This window comes from Epinephelus moara, chromosome 8 (genome assembly GCF_006386435.1).
Source record: "Epinephelus moara isolate mb chromosome 8, YSFRI_EMoa_1.0, whole genome shotgun sequence".
Taxonomy (NCBI): Eukaryota; Metazoa; Chordata; class Actinopteri; order Perciformes; family Serranidae; genus Epinephelus; species Epinephelus moara.
The window spans coordinates 31,360,989-31,386,596 of NC_065513.1; the positions used below are offsets into that span (position 1 = coordinate 31,360,989).

Consider the following 25,608-nt stretch of genomic DNA (forward strand, 5'->3'; position numbering starts at 1 on the left):
AAAAATACCCTGAAAAACAGAAAACAAATTACCCCAAAAAACAGAAAAAAATTACCATGACAAACAGGGAAAAAATTACTCCGAAAAACAGAAAAAATTACACCAAAAAACAGAAAAATAAATAAATTACTCAGAAAAACAGAAAAAAATACTCAGAAAAACAGGGCTTTTTTTTATTTGTCAAGTGAATGCAATACGCTTAAGTACAAAATACTAAAAACAAACAAACAAACAAACAAAAAAACGGCCACCCCTCTCCTCTGATAAATAAAGAACAGTCCCTTACTGCCAATTACTTTGCAAGCAGTGTCATTTATGTATGTGACGTATTAGTTTGGAGACAAGTCATAAAGTGATTGCTAATAATAATAATAATAATAATAACAATAATAATAAAGCGATAATAAAATTAATAATAATATTTTGGCCCAATATATGACTCACAAGGGTAGTTAGTCTTGACAAGTGTTTTTTTAAAGCCTACAATATATAAAATATAGGCTAACAGATTACAGTACAGACAGATATGTATTTCAGTTTATAACACTGAAAAAAGATCATTTTAACACCATATGTGAAACAACAAAAAGCACGTGTTCACATTTTGTCAGCTGCCTTTAGAGCAGTGTTAAGTTCTAGCAGGTGTAGTTCTATTGTAATCCTGCAGGTTCATGCACTGGGCTCGTATGATCCCTGTGTACTGTCTTTCAGGTTTACCAAACACCGACTCCTATTTCAGTACGACCGCAACACTCAGTCCACAACTATGGCCCTAATCTGCACTATTTCTAATTTGAATGAAACTATAAATATTTGATTGCTGGACTGTAATGGTAACGTACACTGCACACGACCTGAGAGCACGGTCCGCCTGACAGCTGAAAGTCAGGGCAAAGATTACATTCACGCCACGTAAATGCTTTTTGGTTAGAGGTCATTGCCCCCGAGTGGTGTCCGAGTCTTATTACACCAAAACAAATGCAGCATTTCCACAGCTGTGCCTCCCACAGTTGTTTCACACTGGCATAGACACTAATAAAATAAATATATAATAAAACCCAGGCATTGCAATAATAATAGGCTAATAATAATAATAATAACAACAACAATAATACATTTTATTTATAGGCGCCTTTCACGACACTCAAAAGTCATCTTACAGGCAAAGATGGAGAAAACAACAGCAAATTTAAAAAAACCAACGAGATAAAGAATAAAGTAACATTAAAAAAAGATAAAATAACAATAAAGTAACAACAACAAGTTTACAGTGAACAAAATTCTGTGTATATAATTGATGTGTGTGGCTAGATGGACAGGAGTCATACTGAATAGGCTATTTGAAAGAGATGAGCTTTGAGGCTGGGTTTGAAAGAATGAATTCTAAGCAGCATTGGATTGTAAACAGCACATATCCTCATATTTGTGTGGCTGCAAGTTAAACTACCAACATATAAAAGAGTTTTACTTTCCACATAAGCTTTATTTTTAGTGACAAGTTGTGGAGTAAGTAGCTATGTGTTGGTGTTTAAAATGCATCAGGGTAATGAGCCTAATCTGCAGCATTTTATAGATATTTAGCCTGTATGAATATTCTACCATGATAAAACTGTATCATAGACATATGGGGATGATATTATCGGACACAGCGGCCTATCCCATAGTAAACACACGCGGAGCACCAGAGGTATTCTCGGCGTCAATGTTTACGAGGTGAAACACTTGTGAACAGTGCACTCTTTGATAAGTTTTCTTGCTCATTGTCAAATTACTCAGCGGCCCCGCCCTCGGCCGGAGGTCTGACTCGCGCCTGCCCAGTGTGTTTGTCTCTGCTTTCTCCTTCACTGTGCCCCGCTGCTCCCGACAGCGTCGTCTAACTCTGCGCGCTCCGCCCCACATATAAAGGTAAGAAATAACTCACTTTAGCGAGTTATTATTTTCAAAAAGTTATTCACTCATCTCGTTTATCTGCATGACAATTCAGCTGTTTACAGCTGTGGCTTTGACTGTCAGTGAGAGATATGAGTCGCACATAAAGGGGTGGGTGTGAAGCAGCAGCAGCAGCAGCTTCAGGAGCGGGCATGCCAAGGTTTTAATGCCAGTCCAGGCCTGTATGTAACATGACTTTCAACTGTAAACTACCTGGAAACTCATCCTAACAAAACGAGTTTTACATAATGTATTTACTTGAATGTGACGTGGATAGGAGAATCAATGGGTGTCCTATTGTCTGCAGATATCTTAAAGTAGCCTATTTTACCAATGCTGTGCAACATCCAGACTGTAATACCCGAAAAGTAGATTTTGTGTTTGTAAAAAGCTGCTGCAGCGATGGTAAATCCTCTGCAGGCAGTACGCGTCTGAGAGACGCACGAACAATGGAAGTCAGGAGTGGACGCATCTGGCGTATAAAAACACTCGTCCTCTTATGGGACAGGGCGACGTGATGCCGTAAATCCTGTTATTATATGACTTTTTGTCTCGAAGCACAAGGTCCATGACTAGCTACATAACATGGCCCGTTATCTTTTGGCACTGGCCACCTTTACGCACGCTCCTTCCTATGTAATTATAGTGTGCTTAGTATTATTAGTGACCTACACTGAGTATTTGTGAGGCAAATCAAACATCACGGTTAGGTTGGAGACATAATCGTGGTTATTTGGTTGCATTTTGATCATGTCGCTCTCCAAAGTTCTGAAATAGGTCAGTTTTTTTAAAAGAATATATTTATGACATTTTTTAAACAGAGCAAAGCAGATCGGACAAAACATGACAAATAAAATGAATAGTCAAAAAAGAAAATAAGAGAAAAAAAATTCCTACAACAACACAAAGGGAGGAACAAACAAACAAATATAGACAAATGGCAAGCCTACAAGAAGACTGATTTACTGGCAATATACAGAGACTGGCAAAGCCGATTTAGGAAAATCCTGTAATATGGCAGATGTCAGTGAAAATCCAATGTACTTCTCTAATAGGTCTGAATCGACAAACACATAAATAACAATACAGACTGCAGCAAGCATTATAAGACCCATATCAAAGTACACAACAGCAGGTGCTGACAAATTAACTGATGTCATTGGACAGCTTTAAAACCCACTGGATGCTGAACACATCACACTATGGAACAAATTCACCACTGCCTCATGCTCTTTACATTCAAGCTATAAATTGTCTTAGTGTAACTTGACTGCAGTTGACCTTATCTCACACCCACACATTCCTCCTGTTATATGCCACACACACACTTGCCTTGGTTTCATCTTATCTGAGGGTTCGGCTAGTGTTGGCTAACTTACTGTTGGCACAATTTTAGTTTTGTTGTTCAGTGTCTGCTAATTAGCATCTATCATGTGTGTGGTTTTTTCATATTAAACTGCTAAGTTCTTGCTGTTTTTCAATAGTACATAGTAGTACAATCAAATATGACGATATTTTTGACCAAATACTGTTGACGCTGGTGCTTTCACATTTAAAGACGATAGTTTTGATAGATCATCAGTAATGTGGATATAATAAAGACTAAGCAGGTAAAGGCAATTAATAGAACAGCTACAGCAGTTTACAAAATCCAAAATCCAAGACCATATCTAGTTTCATATCACAATATGAATATAATATTGATATAGTAACCAGCCCTAGCTACAATTATTAGTCATTGGAATAATAAGACAGATGAAAAACAAATACCAGTTTTCAGGATTAGTTAGACATTTATGAAAATTAACATTCAACACACTGGCTTCACCCTCACACATAGACAAAGAGGTTGATGGCTTTTCTCCAATTTGCATCCACACATATAAACACAGCCCTACCCTGTCAGCCCTGTGATAGTCTGGCGACCTGTCCAGGGTGTACCCCGCCTCTTACCCAACATCAGCTGGGATTTAGTCCGGCCCCCCCAAGACCTCTAACAGGATAAGCAGTTACTGAAATGGACAAAGAAACACATACATTTGACACATTGATTGATACATCTGTTTGCTGTTTGACATTTCATAGACAAAGGAATTGAGTATTTAAAGAAAACGTTTAAATACATTTCTCAATAATTATTTAGGCAGTAAGAATTATAGGTAGTTTATAGGAATTATAGGTAGTAAGAATCAAAATTGGCCATCTCTTTAGATGAGTTGATGTAACATGCTAGTGCTCTGTGAAAGGACAAACATCTCCTAAATCAGTTAACTGGTATTCTAAACAAAAAAATTTGCCATGTACATAACATATTAACAGCTGTACACAATTTTTAGGAGCGGGGCTAATAGCTAATACAGACTTTGTACTGCATTAAAGATATAGTATTATAGAGATACTAATTGTCTGTGTATGATTGTTTACACTCACACATCCACCATCTTGTTGTTGGCGTGGTTGCCCTTTTCCTATCACATACCTCTGTTGTTTATGGTTGTCATTTTGACCTTTGAGCTCAGTCAAGACTGTCATCTGGTTGCAGCTTATGAAAGTGTTAAACTGAGTGGCAGGAGTGTGTTTGTATATAAATACAGTGTGGAGGTACAATACAGACAAATGAATCTGTTTTCATAGGGGTTTTAATAGACTGAACCTGGAGGAGGACACATGCTGAAACTCTGGTCACATGTGTTGTAGTGTTGGGTTCACCTGGGCTAAATTTAGAGCTGCGTGTTGAGACTGAGAGATGAAGGCCAGGAGGGAAAGGGTCAAAAATGGACTGTGTGGTGGAGGAGGTGAGGGGGTACAGAGCGGAGAAGGAGTGTATGTCGGGTGAAATGACAAAGACTGTCCAGGACTTGCGCGTGGTCAGCAAAATGCAGGTCAGCTGCCACATATTTGCTTAACATATGAGAAATGAAGACAACACTGAGAGAACAGAGACGGACAGGACTTCATGACACATACTGTGTTTATGGTCAGGTGTTTGCCTGTAAGAAAGATGGAGATCTTAAAGGAACAGTGTATAGAAATTTTGTAATTGAATTGAATTGAATAGGATTTAGTGGCATCTAGTTGTGAGGACTGCAACCAGCTGAAACTTCTCCCATGTGTCAAGCACAAACTCTCGGTTGGGATTCCTTCCATGTTCATAGTTCAGGAGATTTTTACCCCGAGCTCAGTTATCTGCATAGGTCTCCTCCTCTCCAGATCAAACAGACCTGGTGATTTCAACCAGTAAAAAAACGCATAAAGCAGTTAAAACTTAAAAATCAGTGTTTTTCCAATGCTGTTCAGCTCCTTGCTGATGTGCTCACCTTTTTTCTCTGATAACTTAAGATCCAGCCATTCAGCTTTTTTTTACCAGGAGTCAAATTATCTGCAGAGGTCTCCTCCTCTCCAAAACAGAGACCTGGTGATTTAAACCACTAAAATAAAGCAGTTAAAAACTACAAGTCAGTGTTTTTCCAATGTTGTTCAGCTTGTAGCAAACAGGCTACAAGCCCAGCACCTGCTAATGTGTGCTCATGGATTTTCTCTGATAACTTAAGATCCAGACGTTCAGGAGGTTTTTACCAGGAACTGAATTATCTGGATAGGTCTCGTCCTCTTTAAAACAAACAGTCCTGGTGATTTAAACCGGTAAAAACACTGAATAAAGCAGTTTAACACTACAAATCAGTGTTTTTCCAATGCTGTTCAGCTTGTTGGTGACAGGCCACTAGCCCAGCACTTGCTAATGTGTGCTCACCTTTTTTCTCTGATAACTTAAGATTCAGATGTTGAGGAGGTTTTTACCGGGAGCTGACTTATTAGCAGAGGTCTGTTCCTCTTCAGAACAAATGAACCTGGTGGTTTAAACCAGTAAAATGCTGAATGAAGCAGTTACATGTTACAAATCAGTGTTTTCTGATGCTGTTTGACTCATTGTGGAGGGGCTGCTAACTATGGTGGCTGACATAAACACACACACAAAAAACAAACACAATTGTTGCAGGATTAATAAATTGGAGCTATGGATGCTTCTGAACTTCAACTCTGACTGACACATTTAGTCATGAATATTTAATGTTACAAAAGAATGCCAAAGAAATGATTTTAAACCAAGTTTTCAGGGGCTGTAAGCACCACAGCATGTGGAAAAGGCATATTTGGAGAGAGGTTACTGTACATATAGGACTGTGCTTATCTTGCCTGTAGTGACATGTGAAAGGTGAATGACACTGTGACAAGAAGTTGCATCACAGCTGCTCTAACATGCTGTTGATGTATTACTTGCAAACAGATGATCACCTGTATGATATGCAGTGTTTTCTATGCTTTTGTCAGGGGCGCAGAGGCTTCTTTATTCAGCCAGATAAGTGTTTTGTGCCCGTCTTACAGCTTATCAGTGTTCTTCGTCTGATAGAAATGCCATCTCTCAGTGGGGCTGTACACAGGCCTTATCATGTTTAAATGCTGTGCACAAAGTACATGTGTTCTTCATCTGCTGGCCTGTGCACATACTGCACAATGTGATGCAATAGTTAGAAAGGAGACCTCTGAGCTCTGACTGCATGCTAAAGAAACATGCTAATATTCACAGCAGCTGCAGGCAAACCCCCATATTGTGCACCGTTGCTGTCAAAGCAGTGCCGGACCACTTGCCAAAGTTTTCCTTTGTCCCTCCTTGCACTTCCCTCTCCTGAAGAGACATGGCAGAGGAAGGATTGGAGAGTGAGGTGAAGCAGGACAAGACAGGAAAAGGCAAGCAGGCAGAGAACAAAGACCACTGTGGAACATGCCATCACCACGCACCCAAGGGACATGGTGAGTGAGGGGGTTTGTGTAAAGAGAGACACATGACGCGTCATCAGGGTCCCTGGATTAAGATTAAACTGCAGTGACAATAACCTTAGATATATGGGAATTGTTCTTCTTTACCCTTTGTTTGATTGCAGTGACAACATTTTGATATTATGTACTGTCTCACTGATTGATTAGCTTATAGAAGGCGCATAACCCAAAGCAAAGTCTCCATAGTCTGCAAAAAAGATGTGACTGGTGAGATAAATAGTGGAGGGAGCAGCAGGAGTAAAGCTCAGAAAGGAAGGCCAGTCACTAGTAAAATATTAAACCAGCTCTGGCTAATAAGTGAGTGCAGGGTATTCTAAACGCTCCTGCAAAGTCACCTTGTCAAACATGTCTTCCTCGCACACGCAAAGAGTGTGCACACACACTGAGCCAGGGGACCCTGATGACTGTCTGAAGCCCGGTGCAATGCAGTGGTGTGCAGAACTCGTAGTTGCTGACTAACCAAACCTGCTACTGCTTAGGTTAGCTCTACTGCATTGGCTTGCACAGTATTTTTTTTTTCAAAATCATACATATCATATCTCTTTTCCTTCACAAACCTACCATAACAGGAACATTATTAATGTTGATAGACAATGGTACGTCTTGCAGAAAATAGCCTCTGTATAGATGGCTGTGTGATCTTTTCATATATTTGCTCCTGCACATTTCTATTCCTCTTCCTTTAAGTGAATCAGTCTCATTAGTTTAACAACCTCCGCTGCTTGCTAATGGACTGCTGCCAGGCGATCAATAGGGTTCACAAGGAAGATGGAGGGGCGGAGAGAAGCTGGACACAGACAGGCCCCCTCCAGATGGTGGGGTGTCCCAACTAAGACAAATGTGCATACTGATGATTGTTTGCAAGTATACATATGGTAGAAAAGCTATCTGTGATGTATTGTGTGTGAGCAAATATATTGCGTTACATGTGCGTGCATTTCAGAAGTGCTCTCTCAATTGCATTGCTCATCTTCCATGGAGGTGCTTGTAGTTGTTGGTAGTGTTTGTTCTAGTATTTTAATGTGAAGGGAGCCTGACAAAAGTCTTAGAGACTAGCTGTGTGTTCCAGTACCCATGCTACCATACTATTTAGTATACCAGAAAAGATTTAGTATGTCAAATGCAGTATGCCAAAAATACCAGGATGTTCTACTACATCCGGTTGCATTTTGCAGCACGCAAGCCAGCATGCTTTTCTGGCTATTCTGACCCACAATCCTCTCACTGCAGAAAATTCATCACATCAACTGAGCTGCAAATAGATGACAGCTCATTGTCAGCTGACAGAAGCCACAAAGACGGATGACAGTGCATTTAAGTGACGGGTGACCAGTTGACTGGATAGTGATATCAAGAATAGGAATTGTTTAAGTGAACAAAATAATCAGAAAGATAACAAACAACAAAAGAGCATAACTATAAAAATAACAATGACAGATAAGTGAGTGTGTAATTTCACTGTCAAAAAAACCCTTTAACGGGGGAAAAAAACGGTAGAAACCTCAGGAAGAGCAACTAAGGAGGGATCCCTCTTCCAGGACAGACAGACATGCAATAGATGTCGTACATTCATGACAACTATAGGCTACAGAGGGTGAATTTTTAAATAACTCAACCATTTACATTTTATTAAGGCATAAAAATTGTTACGCAAAATTAAGGGAGGACCTTTTTGACCTGCAGGCTGTCTGTGAGGCATCACTGCAGTCTGTGAGTCAAATCCACCCCTCGCTCCTTCATAGCTCCACCCTCATGTGTAAATGTGGTCACTTCTGACTCCAAAAAACCAACATGCTGACGGCCGAAATACCAAACTTGAGGCTTAAAAATGGGGGCCGACAAACCAATGGGTAACATCAAAGTGGCTTATTGTTTTGTACAGCAGCAGAGCTCTCTCGATTGAGCTCAGGAAATGGCATTTTGTTTTCAGCATTAAGTTATAACATTAAGATCTTCTGTGCTCCAAAATGCATACTTTTCCTTTATACTATAAATATATATAATATAAATTTCTCGCTACATACTGTGACAGATATATGAGCAAGAGGGTCAAAGTTCAAGGTACAATGATATAAAGAAGTAGTGGGACACACAATTGTGATTCAGAGCGCAGGGCGGACATTTTTAACAAAGCTCTGTCTTACAAACTGGAGGAGTCTGAGTCTGACTGGAAGAGTGTTTACTATGTAGGGAATGAAAGAAACTATGGACTTGTATTATGGGAAATGTAGGATCCAGGAGTTTCTAAAAGTGGCCCATGCTAGGGACCAAAAATCTGCATATTATTTTGGCCTCTGCTGCATCAGTTTTGACCATGTTTCTTTCTTTTTTTTAACCTGTCCCTTGTGAGTCCTCCAACTTTATGGAAGTGCGTTACTCAATTACTGGATAATCTCTTTAATTATGCATCTAGACGGATTGATGCGGTGAAGTGTGTATTTGTATGTGTGTCTTATTACAATGGGTATGTCTGTTTCCTCAGGCACAATGGCCGTCCCTCCTGCATACTCAGACTTGGGGAAATCTGCCAAAGACATCTTCAACAAGGGCTTTGGTAACTCAACATATGAATATACTACTGATATGATGTTGCTATTTTTTTGTACTGAAACAGAACTGATATTAGAGAACTTTTTGTTTGCCCAATGTCACTTTGAATGCACGCTGTTTATTTTTGCTGCAGCTGTTTTCAGACCCATGCTGTGCAGCACAAGGATGTAAGTTATTTTCCCACCCCCTCTGTTTTTCTTTTCTCAATTTCCTTAATTTCCTGTCTCTCTCAGGATATGGACTTCTGAAGCTGGACGTTAAGACTAAGTCCCAGAGTGGTGTTGTAAGTACTGCTGTTGTCTCCATAAGCCTGTAGTGTGTTTAAGTTTCATGTTCAGGCCTCTCTCTCGCTCTGCGGTGTAGACCCAATAGCTGACTGACTCACGGCCTTGCAGCACTTCATGTCAGAGGGTGTTTGTTGCCTGACATGAACTCAGTCTAACCTACAGAGTCATCATATTGAAACAGTTCGATCCACCTGACAAGTTTACACCTTACTCTCTTACCTCAAGCAACATGTTGTATCATGACTAAAGAAAGTACTCCGTTTCACAGAGTGTTTAGTTAACTCCAGGCACGCTGTGTGTCTGTGTTGCTGTAAACCTGTTGCCATGGTAAAACCATAATGAGCACTTGGATACAGAGTTTCCCACATGCCACAAAACTCAAACCTTGCTGGAAAAACATTGTAAATGTATTCCCTCTGTGTCTAAACTTTGCTGCTTCCCAGTGAGCATGAAAACTGTGTGTTTCTCCCTAACTTTCTCTCTTTTCTCTTTTTTTTTCTGCTTCTTCTTTGGGATGTTCCCATCAGATGGTAAGAGAGGGTGTTTGTGCATAATTAAACACAGGTGCTCTGCAGGGTAAGCTAGTGATACCAGTTATGTGTTTGTGTGTAGACGATGTGTGCAGGCTTTCTGCCAAGTGTTTCCTTGCAGCGATAGCTCATGTTAGTGACAGTCTTACCACAACAACTGCTGCAGCCGTAACAGCAACCCTCACAACCAACCTCTCCCTCACAGTCCCTCCTATATTTTCAATTTCCCAGCTCTGTCTTAAAAGGTCTAGTTCTTCCTTTACCTAACCAGCCATACAAACCTGAGAGGGATTGTTTGGCAGAAAAAAAGCAGAGAAGCAATGCCTGTTTCCCACGCCTTTGTCTATATCCCTGTATGCCTTCTCTCCCCTTCTGCCTCTAGTTTCTGTAGTTGAGCTCAAATGTGCCTTTCTGCTTCCCTTCCCACCTCATTTTCCATCTCCATTCCCCCCCTTCATCACATCATCCCTCTTACTCCTGCAGGAGTTTGCCACCTCTGGCTCCAACAACACAGACACAGGGAAGTCAGGAGGCCACCTGGAGACCAAGTACAAAGTGAATGACCTAGGCCTGAACTTCAGCCAGAAATGGAACACAGACAATACTCTCACCACAGAAATCACCATGGAGGACCAGGTGAGGTCAAACAAGCATATTAGATATTAGTCATTTTAAGTTCTTCAAGAAGAATATATAACAGGCAGTGGTGGTAGACGTATTCAGATCCTTTACTGAAGTAAAAGTGCTAGTACCACACTGTGAAGATAAAACCACCACAAGTAAAAGCCCTGCATTCAAAACCTCACTTGAAGGAGCAGTGTTTAGGACTGAGTGGCATCTGGTGGTGAGGATTGCAAATTGCAACCAGATAAAACTTCTCCAAGTTAGAATTCCTTTAGCGTTCATTGTTCAGGAGGTTTTTACAGGGAGCCAATTTCTCCAAAAGAAACATACCAGGTGATTTAAACTGGTAAAAACACTGAATAAAGCAGCAAATCGTTTTTTCTCCTACACTGTTCAGCTCATTGCAGACATGCTGCAAGCCCAGCACCTGCTAATGTGCTCACCATTTCTGATCCAGACATTCAGGAGGTTTCTTATCACGAGCCGAATTATCCGCTGGGGTCTCTTCCTTTACAAAACAAATGGACCTGGAGATTTAAAGTGGTAAAAAGAGTGAATAAAACAGATTTGAGTAAAACAAAAACCAGGGCGGCAATTACTGTGGCTGTTGCAAAAACACGAATAGCCCTTTTTACTGTGGTATAACATGGCGAGTATGTGATGTAGAGATAAACGTCTCACTCTAATGTAAGGAGAACACAACAATTCTTATTTTCAGATGATTATACAGTAAACTGAAGAAAACAGCTAGCTACAACCTCTCAGAAAAACACTTCCTCCTTCAGTTTATCAGAAACATCACCACATTTGGAGATGCTGTTTTCACTGGAAAGAACGGGGATGTTGAATTACAATCTGAAAAGTAACTAAAGCTGTCAAAAAATGAAGTGGAGTAAATGTACAAGATTTACATCTGACATGCAGTGGAGTAGAAATATAAAGCTGCATAGCACTGAAGTATTTAAGTAAAGTACAAGTACCACAAATTCGTACTTACATAGCCTACAGTACTTGAGTAAATGTACTTAGTTAGATTGCACCACTGATTACAGAATTTTACTTTTACTAGCCTGTTTAATAATTCTCCAACATCAACATATTCATTTTCAGATAGAATATTACCTCATTGTCTTCTGTCTGTTCGTCTGTGTGTAGCTGGCTAAGGGCCTGAAGCTAGGTCTGGACGCTTCATTTGTGCCCAACACTGGGTAAGTGCAATCCCGTTCATGCTAAGTAGTCTTCGATAAATGGACAATATGAATAAATTAGTCAGCCAATACAGATGTATACCATAAACTTATTAACAGTGCAGTACTGGCTAATCTCAAGGACATTCCCTCTTTTCTTGTTTTCCTTCTGCAGCAAGAAGAGCGCCAAACTGAAGACCGGGTACAAGCGGGAATATTTAAATGTTGGTTGCGACCTGGACTTCGACATGGCCGGTCCCACCGTCCACGCAGCTGCTGTGCTGGGCTACGAGGGCTGGCTGGCGGGCTACCAGTTGGCTTTTGACACAGCCAAATCTCAAGTGAGCCAGAACAACTTCGCCCTCGGATACAAGGCCGGTGACTTCCAGCTTCACACCAGCGTGTGAGTCGCCACATCAAAGTAAAGAGAGGCAGGAAGTGGAAGTGACACTAGATGAGGGCAGCTATTAGAGAGGAAACATTTCCACAGGATGAAACATCAAGTTGTGACAAATATCTGTTCCTGCTGATCCCCACCCTCTGTATCTGTGCTTTGTATTTCAGAAATGACGGCACTGAGTTTGGTGGCTCCATTTACCAAAAGGTGAACAGCAACTTGGAGATGGCGGTCCACCTGGCCTGGACGGCTGGCAGCAACAACACACGTTTTGGGATTGGAGCTAAATACCAGCTGGATAAGGATGCCTCCCTGTCTGTAAGAACTGACCTCAAATCATTATTTAAAATGATAAAACCTTCAGCAGTGATAATACCTGCGTAATATATTGTCCTTATGCAATGCATAAGAAATTAGGGAATGTTCTTTACTTATCAGAGAAGGAGGGTGGCCAAGATGTGACTGTGTTTTAGGCCTGAAATATAAATACTGCAAAGCGGTAATTCTAGTTTATCTTGAAAAATGGCTAATTTCTTAAGCAAAATGCAAATTCTCTTTACAAATCGCATTATCGCACAAGCTGTGTGTGCACTTCAGCAGAATATGGGTGCATGACAGCCACGTGACAGCCAGCCTACACATCACACACACACATCACCGTGCGCACACAGCCAGCATTAGCAGCATGCTCATAATTAGCTTTGTCCCAAATAAACCATAACATTGACAACAGTGGCAGCAGCGGCCGTCTAGAACAGTGTCAGCTATTTGGCACGAGGAGGTTATTAGGTTTTAAAAATTCACACTTTGATGTTTTAAAGTTAAAAGTAAAAAAAAAACCTGGAGTACCTTATTATTCTTTTTTACTATTGTCATGTATGCAAGTGAGCAGAATTTAATGTTTTATACAGGATCTGGCCTTTTTTTTGACTAAATTTTAACTAAGATGTAAAATAAAGTGATTTTGGTGAAGTGTTACGTTGCTCATGATGTTTTTAGGAACTGTTGGCAATTTGAAAATCATATGATAATTTATGTTTTTACATGTTTCTAGCTATGATAAATGGTTTGATTTGGCCATTTTTAAAGAAATCATGCCTTTGAAAGCCACCAGCGGGTTTTGGGATTCAGATTGTATTTAAGATAAATACAAAATATAACCATTTGAAGTTGAATGTCCTGCCCCTTAGCCCAAAATATAATTATGAGTCTCTCCCACTGCTTAAAAAAAGTACTTGACATGTCTTCCCTGTTTTGCACCCCCCAAGTCAGAGAAATTGATTTAAACAATGCATGGTCTACAGCCACACCAGCATCTCTGTGACAATTAGTTGTGCTTTGAGTCAAATGCACACAATGACAATATTAGCATGCTGATGTTTAGCATATTGTAATTAGCACTATACACAACAAACAGCCGAAGCTGATGTGGATGTTATTAACTCTGCATGTATTTGGCAAAGTGAAATTTTGACCTGATAATGCCAGTAATTGAAAATCAGGGGATCATCAAAGTCATTATAATTAATCCTGAGGGTGACATACATGAATGTGTGTACCAAATATCATGATAACTCATCCAAAAGCTGTCAAGTTACTTTACCCAAAACATTAGCGGCCCCTGCTGGTGGCGTGAAAAGAAAAGTCAGTTGATCGCCACAGTCACAGGGTTTCTGCAGATCCTTAAAAAGTCTTAAAAGCCATTTATTTAATCTAAAATAATGCCTTAATTAATATTAAAATGTCTTAAGTAAAACTTTCAAAAGTATTAAAATGCTAAGGCATGGGAAGTAGGAGTTTAGGAATCTTTTTTTGACATTGCAATGTAAAATCTCAAAATAACTGGTAACATGTATTTTTTAAGATCATTTACCAAATGCCTCTCGCATTAATGTCACACAGATCAGGATAGCAGCAACAACTCATTTTGTCTCAGTCTGGGACGCTCAGAGCTGAGGATCCACCGTCCGCAAGCCAGTTGTCACTGTCAGACTTTGCAACATAGCTGAAACTGGTACAAGGTAGTGCATATAAGGCTCCATGTATTTTATTCTAATTTTTTTTCAAACTGGGCACGATGGGAATCAAATCAGTGGAATCCCAAATACAGAATGAGAGACACAAAACTGCAGAGAAAACTGGCCGACAAACACCAGGTATTTCCCAGTTCTGTTCTACCCTCGCCTCCGCAACGCCTCCACAACGCCTCCAACCCCATCTCTGATAACAGTAGCAGAGTCAGCAGCAGCAGCAGCAACAGATCTCCAAACAACATTCTGGTTTACACCTATACAGAAAGCAGAGAAACTGTGGTGTCTTAACACTGAGACGAGACAAATTCTTCAATAGGTTATTAGAAAATTGGTCTTTATTCTCATTACAAGTGGCATTAAAAAAAGACCTTAATGTAACTTGCCTTATGTTGCAGGAATCCTGCAGTCATTAGGATTCATCCTTTGGGGATCATGAACATCTTGTCAAAATTTCATATCCATTAGTTGTTGAGACATTTTGGTCTGGACCAAAGTGGTGGACTGACAGTCCAACAGGCCACCATTGCCACCCCAAGCCAAGCCACTAATGCGGCCAATAAAACTCTCTCAACTGCCTACCTACCTACCTTACGACCTGGGAATGAGACTCAACAACTGTCTTTCTCCAAATACTGTGTTCATGATTATCTTACCTGTACATCATGTTTTGTTCTCCTCACAGACCAAAGTCAACAACGCCTGCCTTGTTGGAGTTGGATACACACAAACCCTCAGGCCAGGTTAGCTGATTTATTTTTTCCATTTCTGTAACAACAATACAAAGATCATAGTCAAGGCGACTTGACACATACACTGGCCATCTTCCCCGCAGGAGTCAAGCTCACCCTCTCAGGTCTGATCGACGGAAAGAACGTGAACGGTGGTGGGCACAAAGTCGGCTTGGGTTTCGAGCTGGAGGCATAAAGATTCAGCAGGGGACATACAAGAGGAGAGGAAAGCGACACAGGAGAAGAATAAAGAGCCCAAATGTGAAAATACAGCAGAGGTCCACTCAGTGACACGTAAACACATCTTCCCTCTGAGTCCTACACACACATGCACACAGATATACACACGTCCGTTGGCCTTATTCCTGAAACCCTGAGCAGCCTCTAAGACCTCCGGTACTGTAGTTTTAAAAGAAAAAAAAAACATTATTTTGTGTTTGTTACTTTTAAAACATACATTATTTACAGTGCCCACAACTTTTGAGCATAAGTTATCAGAATACAACAAAAGAACAGATGCATCAGCACGCAATTTATGCAAACCCCCTGTTCTCCAAATAAAGTGCTGCTTATGACCAGTTTGACCAGACAAAGTGCACTTTTCATAGAGCATTTGTGTCTCAGACTTATGTTTTCTCTCTGAAATAAGAGTCAAAGCACCTTCTTATTTTGACTGTGTGGTCAACTTGTTTTTGTTTCAGATATACTCTGGGTTTTAGACATTAATAGGATTATTAGAGGATGCTTGTTTTCGGTATATTGTGGATTTGTTGCATGCTTTTAAGGCTAGAGGGATGTTTTTTGACTTTTCATTGTCACACTGACAAGTACAGCGACTGTAAACAGATGCAATAAAAGCTGGAGAGAATCAAGGAGAAAAGACAAAGAGCGCCTGATCCTACTCAGTGGACTGATTCCACTATTCAAGCCTCAGTAACACAGTTTTAAACTGTGAACCCTCAGTTGCCTATATGTCTGTTTTTCAGGTTCTGTTTGATAAAAAGTCTGACAGCAATTGGAGACTCTGTGTCACCTCTTTGTCTTGTCTCATTTTGTGTCCTGTACCTGTTTGACCTTTACCACATTTCACTTAATCTGTGTTGTGCTTTGTATAGGAGTTAGTTGACATTTAGGACCTCAAACTGATTTTATTGAATTAATGGAATAAAGAATGTTAACCCCTATAACTTTAATGGGTGAGTTTTTGTTCAATTTTGGTTGACAAACAGATGAAGAACTTGAGTGCTCATTCCCCAAAAAAACATCACTTTCAGTACATTAAAAACTGTATTCAAGATACAAAAATAACTTTGATTCTGAAAATTATAGTAGAAATGTCGAACATTCTGTTATTCTGACAGTATTACAATCTTAAATGGAAACTGAGGTATTTTTCAACCTGGACCCTCATGTTTTTATCGCTAAGTGACTTAAGGAGACAACAATTTTTTAATATGATCCAATATTCAGAGAGTTGCAGCTGCAAAGGCGAAACAGGCTGCAATGTAATTCCAACAGGCAATTGCGCACTATCAATTAGCGTCCCTTAAAAGTGCTTGTTTTTGCCACTGACAGGCTCAGAAGTGTCTGTTAACAATACGGAAAAAAAACCTGCAGAGATATGAAATGTTTTTCTTTACCTTCCACTGGTCTGTTTGTTATTGTGACCAAGTCTTACTTCAGGTCTTCAAGTCTTGTTCTGAAATGTCACCAGTGGCGACTTCCTGGAGGAAAAACACTTGTGGAAACGTTTGTAAGCATTGGAGAGAGGAGTGTTGTTAATATTTTGTTGTGTTGGAGCACAGAAAGCATAGCTTAGTCTTATCTAAAAGATTTCCAGTGTCACTGATGAATATTGAGCTTATTTTGACCAAGTTAAAAAGTTAAGCAGGACTTGGTTACACACACTAAGAAACAAACCGGATTAATGAACGTTAGGGATGCATCTTAATAACAGCAAGTCATTGGTATCGGCCAATACTGGCTTTAAAATCAACCATCAGAATCGGCCAACATGCTTTTTCTTATTTTGCACAATGAATTAAAATAACATACACTAAAAAGTATTGTTCACCATGTCTCCAGTTGCTGGGGGGCCATCACGATAAGAGTACACATGCATAATATGATGTTACTTCCACCACAGAAGAGACTTGATGATCACTAAAATTAGGTGGGAAAAAATGTTGATGTATTGATATCGGTATCAGCTAAATGAGTTACTATATCGGCATATCGGATATCTGCAAAATATCCAATATCGTGCATTCCTAGCGAATGTAAAGGGACACATATCATGCCTCTGTAAGGTCCTTTCCATAATGTTGTCAATCCACTTATTACAATAATAATGTCTGTGACAAACACAAGCACTTTTATTGGATGTAAACTGACATCACACAATTGCCCATATTGATTACATTGCAGCCTTTTTCACCTCTGCGTCCGCAGCCCTCTTGCTCAATATTGGACCAATTTAAAAAACAAAAATATGGGAAAATAAAGTCCAGGTTGAAAAATAAATTAGTTTCCCTCTAAAAGCACGTCGTTTGAGCTCTCTCAGCAGCAGCAGTCAGTCGCTATTTAATTACAAATTAAATTAATTAATTAATTAATTAATATTCTGCGCTACGATGTTAATACCGTCTTCCGAACCTATAATGGCACAACTGGCCCCACTGTCAATACAGGGGACTTTAATCCTGGACAAAAAATGTAACAATAACTTTATAAGAAACTGCCTTACTGGAATATTATTCCCTGGCAGACAAAACAAAAATGATATCCTACATAAATTTGATTTTTAAAAAAATCAACTAAGAACAATGTACCTACCCCCAAAATGAAAGAAACACACTTCAAAATCAAGACCGACATTTATCCCTCTAAAGAATTACTTAGACTACGTTTTAATATCGATGACAATATATGCACACTTTGTGAAAGTGACATTCAAACTACGGACCATATATTTTTCTCATGTGGTATAATACAAACATTCTGGCTTAATATTCACAAATGGATCAAACAAAAAATCTCATTGTTTCCTGCTTCTTTCTCTAGAGATGATATAACTTGGTATGATCTTGCAAAACAAAAATGATGAACTCTGTTGTAATGTAATTCTATGTCTAGCAAAATTTTTTATCCACAACAATACTGAAATCATCCCCCAAATGTATTGTCTTCATGAGTGAATTTCAAATGTACATGAAATCTTTAAAACTTCAAAAAGGAATAAAAGCACAAAAATTAGGCCATATATTTTAAAAAATGTCCCCACTGAATTGGATAACTGAAATTAATCTGAATTCCCCCTTGTGAAATCAGTGATTATTTGTCTTGTTATTTTACCATATTCAATTAATTATATGTATTTTATTGATGTTTATTTTAATTTTACTTCAATCCGTTCTGAATTACTACATTGAAGCACCCAGCGTGTATGTTATATTTTGAGATGATTTGCATAGGTTGATGCTCCCTTGGCAATCTCTTTATACTGTTGCAATTAATGTACAATGAAAGTTGCCACATTTGTTTATTTTTGTACGTTTTCAATAAAGCATTGAAAAAAAAAAGAAGTCTTCCGTCTACTGCGGAAGCGCTGCTTTGTTTACTTACCCTGGATGTCACACTGACCTTCCGGCAGTCGATTCATCCGTTTTCATTTCAGGTAACATTATCTCTCTCTTTTAATTTCCATGGGATTTCCCCCCCCCAATTTTCCCCCAAGACTCTGGGTCCTCTTCGTGCAGACTGGAGGTCCTCTCCTGAATAAAGAGCTGCTGATCAATCAATCAATCAATCAATCAATCAGTCAATCAATCAATCAATCAATCAAACTTTATTTATATAGCGCCTTTCATACATCAAAAATGCAACCCCAAAGTGCTTTACAAACTAAAAACATACAACAACAAAAAAAATACTACAAATATTGAAAACCCGCCCCTCACACCCCCACATAACAGAACAGGGGAGGACAGGAGCGGGAGATAACCTGCTCAGTGAGAACCTGCTCCACCTTCCAGACATGTTGCTGTGGAGGCTCTAGAGGGACAGACAACATAAAGAACAAGATACTGTGTATATAGATATGAGAGCAAATAATGCCAAAATAAATTAAGAATTGAGTTATTTATAATGAAAAATCCCCAATTCTATGTCATTAAAATGAGTAGGTTTTACATACCTATCCTGTGTAACTTTATTTCAGGTTTCCAAACGACGTCCAACAGCCTGCGCAGACGTCTTGAAAAAGCAAAATCCAAGGCAAGTCTTCTCTGGTACAAAACATGTTTCGGCCATGCTTACTGGCCTTCATCAGGGCTCACTGGCCTGAAGGCCAGTGAGCATGGCCGAAACATGTTGGTGTTTTTAATGTTCATCATGAACTAGCCATTGAATAAAGGCCTTTGAACTTTAGTACCAGAGAAGAGTTGCCTTGGATTTTGCTTTTTTAAGATGTACTGCACTTCCTGACCAAAGAGCACCTTCCTGGATACCATGATACTGCAACCCACATGAGCGCTTCATCTGCTGCTGTCATCAAGTCTGCGCTGACGGTTGATCTCTTCTTCATACTCGACGATAGTTTTTGTAAAAACTCTGAATATTTTTGATGTTTTATTGTCTAAACCTATTGTTGATTTTATTGATAACTTATGTTGTTTTTGCTATTCATTCATTCATTTATTTATATTTGGAAGAACTGTACAGCACTTTGGTCAACTGAGGTTGTTTTAAATGTGCTATATCAATAAATTTGACTTGACATAATATCATCACATGAAGAAGACAAAAACACCTTGATGAAGGAACAGTAACATGACTTACTGTGTTCCTAATATTTTTTTTAGAGCACTTCTATTTTAATATATACTTCCACCAATACAAAGAGGAAACTTTGGTTATTGTCTCTGCACTTAACTGAAATGTTTTTGCAGTATTTTGAGGTAAATAATTTAAATAAAACATATTAGCAGGGGTAGAACTTGAAACAGGTAACCTACCCGTGTGGGTTTCAACAGAAAACTACTTGTCTGTGTGCACATTTTTATGCCCTTTCAGTTCAGTCGCTGTGACAAATCTTTTCCCACAGGTCTTGCAAAGGTGCGGCTTTTCACCAGTGTGAGCTCTCCTCATGTGGTCTGTCAAGTGACTACCACACCTGAAAATTTTCTCACATATTTCACAAGCATATGGCTTTTCACCAGTGTGTGTTCTCATGTGGACCAACAAACTACTACGAAATCCAAAACCCTTTCCACAGGTTTTGCAAGTATATGGCTTCTCACCAGTGTGTGTTCTCATGTGAACCAACAAGTTACTGTTACATCCAAAACCTTTTCCACAGGTTTTGCAAGTATATGGCTTTTCACCAGTGTGTGTTCTCATGTGGGCCATTAAATTATTGTTACATCCAAAACCCTTTCCACAGGTTTTGCAAGTATATGGTGTCTCACCAGTGTGTGTTCTCATGTGAACCAACAAGTTACTGTTACATCCAAAACCTTTTCCACAGATTTTACAAGTATATGGTGTCTCACCAGTGTGTGCTCTCATGTGGACTGACAAAGACCTTTTATGTCTGAAATCTTTTCCACATGTTTTGCAAGAATAAGGCGTTTCACCTGAGTGGATTCTTGTGTGGCTAATTAAGTCTTGACTATATGTGAAATGTTTGCCGCATGTTTGGCAAGTATACGGCTTCTCACCTGTGTGGATTCTCATATGTCTATTCAATCGTGACATGACACAGAATTCTTTCCCACAGGTCTTGCAAACATACAACTCACCTGTGTGGAGTCTCATGTGGGCCGACAAGGATGTTTGAAGTCTGAAAACTATTCCACGTTTTGCAAATATACGGCTTCTCACCTGAGTGGATTCTCATGTGATCGATTAAGTATTGATTTTGTACAAAACCTCTCCCACATAATTTGCAAAACAACGGCTTCTCACTTGAGTGGTTTCTCAGGTGTCTCTCCAGTGATGACTTATACTGGAAATCTTTCCCACATGCGTCACATTTTAAAGACTTTTTACCTGTGCGAGAATTGCAGCGACTTCTGCTTTTATGGTGTCTTTCCTTTGGTTCTGCCTCTGCATCTCTAGTTGGTCCTGAGTCTCCATGCTTGCCTCCTTTCTGCTCTTTGCTCTCAGCCTCATGAGGATTATGAAAGAGGACCTGGTGGTCACTGTGTGCTTCTGACAGCACAGAGCTTATAACTGGCATGTTGGCTACAGACTCTTTCTCTGCTTCACCAAAAGTATCATCAGAGTCCAGAGTCTGATCTTCACTGTGGTCACTTTCCTCATGAGTAGGAGTCAATATAAAGGTATCAGTCTCCTCCTTCAGTTCAAGCTGCTCTCCCTCCTGACTGGTGCAGAGTTCCTCCTGTTCCTCTTTAATCTGTGGAGGCTCTGGGTCCTCTTGGTCCAGACTGGAGGTCCTCTCCTGAATACAGAGCTGCTGGTTTGTGAGAGCCTCCTCCTCCTTACACACATGTTGCTGTGCGAGCTCTGGAGGGACAAAGAACATGAGGGATAAGATACTACTGTGATTGTAGAGATGCGAGCAAATTAATGCCACAATAAATGAAAATGGATTATTTATAAATAGAAGTCCTCCGTTTGTTGTCATTAAAATTAGTAGGTTTTACATACCTATCCTGTGTAACTTTATTTCAGGTTTCCAAACGACGTCCAACAGTCTGCGCTGACGGTTGATCTCTTCCTCGTACTCGACGATAGTNACTGGCCTGAAGGCCAGTGAGCATGGCCGAAACATGTTGGTGTTTTTAATGTTCATCATGAACTAGCCATTGAATAAAGGCCTTTGAACTTTAGTACCAGAGAAGAGTTGCCTTGGATTTTGCTTTTTCAAGATGTACTGCACTTCCTGACCAAAGAGATGTTGATCTCTTCCTCGTACTCGACGATAGTTTTTGTAAAAACTCCGAAAATTTCTTCAGCAGCAGCGGTTAGTCTCTGTTTGACAAACTCTCTCAAATACTCTACTGAAGACATTGTTGTTTAATTACCAATCAAACAAATCATTATCGGCGCTTCTATGAAACTACCGTCCGCCAGCTACATCAACACACACATGCAGCTAACGCTTCCGGCGCTTGTGTTGTTTACTTCCGCTGGATGTCACGCTGAGAAGTTCCGAAAGTGGAAATGAGCTCGTTTTTCATTCCGCTTTCACTTGAAATTTTTTTTTATTCATTGTGCACAAGTTCATTCACAAAAAGAAACGTAGACAGACAACAAAAAAGAAAAAAATAAGTAGACAAGAAAAAAAAATCACATTTTATAAAGTCAGAGTTTGTGTTATATGCATCATATTATAATCACTTAGTAACTTGAAGGTCTTCATGGCTTTTTTGTTTTTAAAAGATATTTTTTGGGGCATTTTTACCCTTTAATGGATAGGACAGACAAGCATGAAGGGGGGAGAGAGAGAGGGAGTGACAGACAAGCATGAAGGGGGGAGAGAGAGAGGGAGTGACATGCAGCAAAGGGCCACAGGCTGGAGTTGAGCCCGGGCCGCTGCAGCAACAGCCTTGTACATGGGGCACCTGCTCTACCACTAAGCCACAGATGCCCCGTGACTTTTTTGTTTTTGACATTGGATAAGATGGTGACATATTGTTGGAATGCATTAATAAATTTTCCAAAAATAATAAAAGTTGTATATTACACGTGTTATTTTTAATCTTGACTAAAATATAGCATTGCATCAGACATATTTATCTGAACATTTATCTGAAATGTCTTTATTATAAAGATGGCAGCATCAATCCAAAACATTCTGGTATATATACACAAGAACAAAAAAAGAAAAAAAAATCAAAGAGAAATACTCTCTTTTTACAGTCCACAGAAATCACATTTATAATGAAAATCCAGGCTGAATCTTTCAAACAAACTTTACTGTGTAAATTCTTTGTAATTTCTTGAAAGATACTTCCTTAATCTTGTTATTTGTACAGTATTTACCACACATTTTCCATGTGTTTTCACACTTAATATCATCACATGAAGAAGACAAAAACACCTTGATGAAGGGATAGTAACATGACTTATTGTGTTCCTAATATTTCTGTAAGACCACTTCTATTTTAATATATACTTCCACCAATATAAAGAGGAAAGTTTGGTTATTGTCTCTGCACTTAACTGAAATGTTTTTGCAATATTTTGAGGTAAATAATTTNATATATATATATATATATATACACATATACATATATATATATATATATATACACAAGAACAAAAAAAGAAAAGAGAAATACTCTCTTTTTACAGTCCACAGAAATCACATTTATAATGAAAATCCAGGCTGAATCTTTCAAAGACAAACTTTACTGTGTAAATTCTTTGTAATTTATTGAAAGATAATTATTCTATTCTATTATCTTATAATCTTATTTGTACAGTATTTATCACACATTTTCCATGTGTTTTCACACTTAATATCATCACATGAAGAAGACAAAAACACCTTGATGAAGGAACAGTAACATGACTTATTGTGTTCCTAATATTTTTGTTAGAGCACTTCTATTTTAATATATACTTCCACCAATATAAAGAGGAAACTTTGGTTATTGTCTCTGCACTTAACTGAAATGTTTTTGCAGTATTTTGAGGTAAATAATTTAAATAAAACATATTAGGGGTAACCCACCTGTGTGGGTTTCAACAGTTAAAACATATTAGGGGTAACCCACCTGTGTGGGTTTCAACAGTAATTTACTTGTCTGTGTGCACATTTTTATGCCCTTTCAGTTCAGTCGCTGTGACAAATCTTTTCCCACAGGTCTTGCAAAGGTGCGGCTTTTCACCAGTGTGGGCTCTCCTCATGTGGTCTGTCAAGTGACCTCTACACCTGAAATTTTTCTCACATGCTTCACAAGCATATGGCTTCTCATCAGTGTGTGTTCTCATGTGGGCCAACAAATGACTGCTTTGTCCAAAACCCTTTCCACATGTTTTGCAAATATATGTCTTCCCACATGTGTGGACTCTCAGGTGTTTCTCCAGTGATGATTTATGCCTAAAATCTTTCCCACGTGTCACATTTTAAAGACTTTTGACCTGCGCGAATATTACAGTGACTTCTGCTTTTATGGTGCCTTTCCTTTGGTTCTGCCTCTGCATCTCTAGTTGGTCCTGAGTCTCCATGCTTGCCTCCTTTCTGCTCTTTGCTCTCAGCCTCATGAGGATTGTGAAAGAGCAGCTGATGGTCACTGTGTGCTTCTGATACTACAGAGCTTATAACTGGCATGTTGGCTACAGATTCCTTCTCTGCCGTACTAAGAGTATCATCAGAGTTGAAGTCCAGAGTCTGATCTGCACTGTGGTCACTTTCCTCATGAGTAGGAGTCAACATAAAGGTATCAGCCTCCTCCTTCAGTTCAAGCTGCTCTCCCTCCTGACTGGTGCAGAGTTCCTCCTGTTCCCGGGTCCTCTTGGTGCAGACTGGAGTTCCTCTCCTAAATACAGAGCTGCGGATCAGTGAGAACCTCCTCCACCTTACAGACATTCTTGCTGTGGGAGCTCTGGAGGGACAGACAACATAAAGAACAAGATACTGTGTATATAGAGATGAGGGCAAATAATGCCAAAATAAATTAAGAATTGAGTTATTTATAATAAAAATTCCCCAATTCTATGCAATTAAAATTAGTAGGTTTTATATACCTATCTTGTGTAACTTTATTTCAGGTTTCCAAACGATGTCCAACAGTCTGCGCTGACGGTTGATCTCTTCTTCATACTCGACAACAGTTTTTGTAAAAACTCTTATTTCTTCAGCAGCAGCAGTTAGTCTCTGTTTGAAAAACTCTCTCAAATACTCAATTGAAGACATTGTTGTTAAATTACCAATCAAATCATTATCTGCGCTCGTTTAATAGTACTGTGCCACAAACTACATCAACACACACATGCAGCTAACGCTTCCGGCGCTTGTGTTGTTTACTTTTGCAGGATGTCACACTGAGAAGTTCCGACAGTGGAAATGAGCTCGGTTTTCATTCCGCTTTCACTTTCAGGTTTTTTAATTCATTGTGCACAAGTTCATTCATAGAAAGAAACGTAGACAGACAACAAAAAAGAAAAACATAAGTAGACAAGAAAAAAATCACATTTTATAAAGTCAGAGTTTGTGTTATATGCATCATATTATAATCACTTAGTAACTTGAAGGTCTTCATGGCTTTTTGTTTTTAAAAGATATTTTTTGGGGCATTTTTACCCTTTAATGGATAGGACGGACAAGCATGAAGGGGGGAGAGAGAGAGAGGGAGTGACATGCAGCAAAGGGCCACAGGCTGGAGTTGAGCCTGGGCCGCTGCAGCAACAGCCTTGTACATGGGGCGCCTGCTCTACCACTAAGCCACAGACGCCCCGTGACTTTTTTGTTTTTGACATTGGATAAGATGGTGACATATTGTTGGAACGCATTAATAAAGTCCAGGAAAGTTGG

The 25,608-nt window shown here is 39.4% G+C and overlaps 2 protein-coding genes across 3 annotated transcripts; one reads left to right on the forward strand and one right to left on the reverse strand.

Annotated features, from left to right (window-relative positions):
• The first annotated feature begins 1,778 nt into the window (after positions 1–1,778).
• vdac3 (voltage-dependent anion channel 3) lies at positions 1,779–16,288 on the forward strand. Of its 2 annotated transcripts, XM_050050998.1 has the most exons (10): positions 1,816–1,905; positions 6,620–6,738; positions 9,248–9,319; positions 9,549–9,598; positions 10,616–10,768; positions 11,912–11,964; positions 12,119–12,346; positions 12,508–12,658; positions 15,056–15,113; positions 15,206–16,288. In XM_050050998.1, exons 2-10 carry the CDS (start codon positions 6,624–6,626, stop codon positions 15,295–15,297), a joined length of 972 nt encoding a protein of 323 aa, XP_049906955.1. In that variant the 5' UTR covers positions 1,816–1,905; positions 6,620–6,623; the 3' UTR covers positions 15,298–16,288. The 2 variants fall into 2 exon arrangements, with proteins under 2 accessions (XP_049906956.1, XP_049906955.1); XM_050050999.1 differs by lacking the exon at positions 6,620–6,738 and having other exon boundaries at positions 1,779–1,905.
• Positions 16,289–18,965: 2,677 nt separating this feature from the next.
• Positions 18,966–21,095, reverse strand: LOC126394154 (zinc finger protein 345-like). Its single transcript, XM_050050812.1, has one exon. The coding sequence runs from the start codon at positions 20,916–20,918 to the stop codon at positions 20,139–20,141; it is 780 nt and encodes a 259-aa protein (XP_049906769.1). The 5' UTR covers positions 20,919–21,095; the 3' UTR covers positions 18,966–20,138.
• Between the last annotated feature and the right edge of the window lie 4,513 nt (positions 21,096–25,608).